Source organism: Carassius carassius, chromosome 4 (genome assembly GCF_963082965.1).
Source record: "Carassius carassius chromosome 4, fCarCar2.1, whole genome shotgun sequence".
Taxonomy (NCBI): domain Eukaryota; kingdom Metazoa; phylum Chordata; class Actinopteri; order Cypriniformes; family Cyprinidae; genus Carassius; species Carassius carassius.
Genome location: NC_081758.1, coordinates 43,375,665 through 43,378,164, shown reverse-complemented (window position 1 = coordinate 43,378,164; position 2,500 = coordinate 43,375,665). Strand labels below are relative to the sequence as shown.

At 30.4% G+C, this 2,500-nt stretch overlaps 1 protein-coding gene across 9 annotated transcripts in view; it reads left to right on the top strand.

The window, feature by feature from the left end:
• The window catches only part of LOC132140109 (dynamin-1-like), a 50,991-nt gene that overhangs the window by 10,632 nt on the left and 37,859 nt on the right, over positions 1-2,500 (top strand). For all 9 annotated transcript variants that reach the window (XR_009433713.1, XR_009433712.1, XR_009433715.1 and 6 more), the window contains exons 3-4: positions 1,134-1,283; positions 1,369-1,572. Coding sequence is in view for 4 of the 9 variants with exons in the window: in XM_059548939.1 (XP_059404922.1) it covers positions 1,134-1,283; positions 1,369-1,572 (354 nt within the window). In the remaining 5 variants the exon portion in view is untranslated. The remainder of the gene's footprint in view (positions 1-1,133; positions 1,284-1,368; positions 1,573-2,500) is intronic.

Here is a 2,500-nt window from a genome sequence, read left to right as displayed (position 1 = left end):
ATTTTTAAAATAAAATAAAATAAAACAAGAAAATAGAATAAAAATATAGAATAGAAATTACTAGTGTTCGAGGGTAATTTTTAAAATAAAATCAAAACTAGAATAAAAATAGAATAGAAATCACTAGTGTTAGAGGGTCATTTTTAGAATAAATTAAAATAAAACAAGAAAATAGAATAAAAAAATAGAATAGAAATCACTAGTGTTAGAGGGTCATTTTTAAAATAAATTAAAATAAAACAAGAAAATAGAATTAAAATAGAATAGAAATTGCTAGTGTTAGAGGGTCATTTTTAAAATAAGTAAAAATAAAACAAGAAAATAAAATTAAAATAGAATAGAAATCGCTAGTGTTAGAGGGTGAATTTTAAAATAAATTAAAATAAAACAAGAATAGAATAAAAAATAGAATAGAAAACGCTAGTGTTAGAGGGTGAATTTTAAAATAAATTAAAATAAAACAAGAAAATAGAATAAAAAATAGAATAGAAATTGCTAGTGTTAGAGGGTCATTTTTAAAATAAATTAAAATAAAACAATAAAATATATATAAAAAAAGAATAGAAATGGCTAGTGTAAGAGGGTCATTTTTAAAATAAATGAAAATAAAACAAGAAAATAGAATTAAAATTGAATAGAAATTGCTAGTGTTAGAGGGTCATTTTTAAAATAAATTAAAATAAAACAAGAAAATAGAATAAAAAATAGAATAGAAAACGCTAGTGTTAGAGGGTCATTTTTAAAATAAATTAAAATAAAACAAGAAAATAGAATTAAAATAGAATAGAAATTGCTAGTGTTAGAAGGTCATTTTCATTTAAATTACTGGAGATATAGAGCGACAACTGATATTTTTATCATTTTATGTCATTATCAGCTGCACTGTTATAAAGATCTCATTGATTTACATTATAAGCATCAGGATTTCATCATAGAAATATGTTTTGCTCAGTTTGAGTCTCTGAATAATATTCTCACTGTATCAGTCTATATGAGCCATAAAGGCATGATGACCAAATATGACAGATTTTTATCTATGTCTTATTTCATATGTCTGGGTTTATATGGTTAATTTAGAGACGTGCAGCTCAGTTTCCAGTGCAATGATGTGTTTGATAACTGTTTCCTCTCAGAATATGCCGAGTTCCTCCACTGTAAGGGGAAGAAGTTCACAGACTTCGATGAGGTGCGTCAGGAGATCGAGGCGGAGACGGATAGAGTCACAGGACAGAATAAAGGCATTTCTCCCGTGCCCATCAACCTGCGCGTCTACTCCCCAAACGGTCCGATCACAAACCTCACAGTAGCATATACGATGGGTGTCAGGATGTTCTGAGGGTGACTGTGTGTGTGTGTGTGTGTGTGCAGTGCTGAACCTGACTCTGGTGGATCTGCCGGGGATGACTAAAGTGCCGGTGGGAGATCAGCCCGCAGACATCGAGCATCAGATCAGAGAAATGCTGATGCAGTTTGTGACCAAAGACAACTGTCTGCTGCTGGCCGTGTCGCCCGCCAACTCTGACCTGGCCAACTCTGACGCCCTGAAGATCGCCAAAGAAGTCGACCCGCAGGGTGCGTGTGATCTCTAACACATATTAACTCCAAGTGTTATTATGCTCAAGTGCAGACGGTCTGGCTCATATTAGACACTGGTGCAAATGGGTAAAAAACCAAAGCAAAAAATACATTATTCTGTATGATACAGAAGAGGATTAGGGCCAAGCAATTATGAAAAAATAAAACCATCTGGAAATTAAAGTCACTATAATGTGAGAATAAACACATTAAAACTCATTAAATTAGGAGAAAAAATTTGTGTTAAGAGAAAAAACAAACAAAAAAAAAAAGTTGAGAATTGAGAATAAACTCATTAAATAAATAAAACATTTGTGGAGAAAAAAACAGTAAATTAGAGTTTAAAAATCTAAATTAAATGTTGAGCATAAACTAATTAAATTATGAGAAAAAAAGTCATTCAATATAAAGAAAAAAAAAGTTGAAATTAAATGTTGAGAATAAATGCATTAAATTACGATAAAAAGTTGTGTTTCTAGTAAAATATATGGTCTCTAAATCTAAAAACTGAAAATACCGCGTATAAATAACTTCTACTCTTGTCTTGTTTTTTCAGTGCAAATGTCTAAAAAATGTTAAATCAAGATGCATTTACTTGAGAAGCAGAAAGATAAAAATAGTCTTGTTTTCTGAGAAATGTATCAGAGTGAGGTCAGTTTATGATTAAAACAAGAACAAATATCTGCTGAGGGAGTGAGAAAAATCAACCCAATTCAAAGAGAATCTAGTCCTCATTCCCCATTTATTCTTGGTTTAAGCACAAACTCACGTAATTTTGTTTAATTAAAAAAAAAAAATTACTTCATATCTTCATTTTGCATCTCCAGTAAATGTATCTTGATTTAAGGATGTTTAGATATTTGTACGGAAAAACATTTGTTTAAGACATTAGAAGAACGGCAGCAGTAGATTAGCTAGAGAAAAC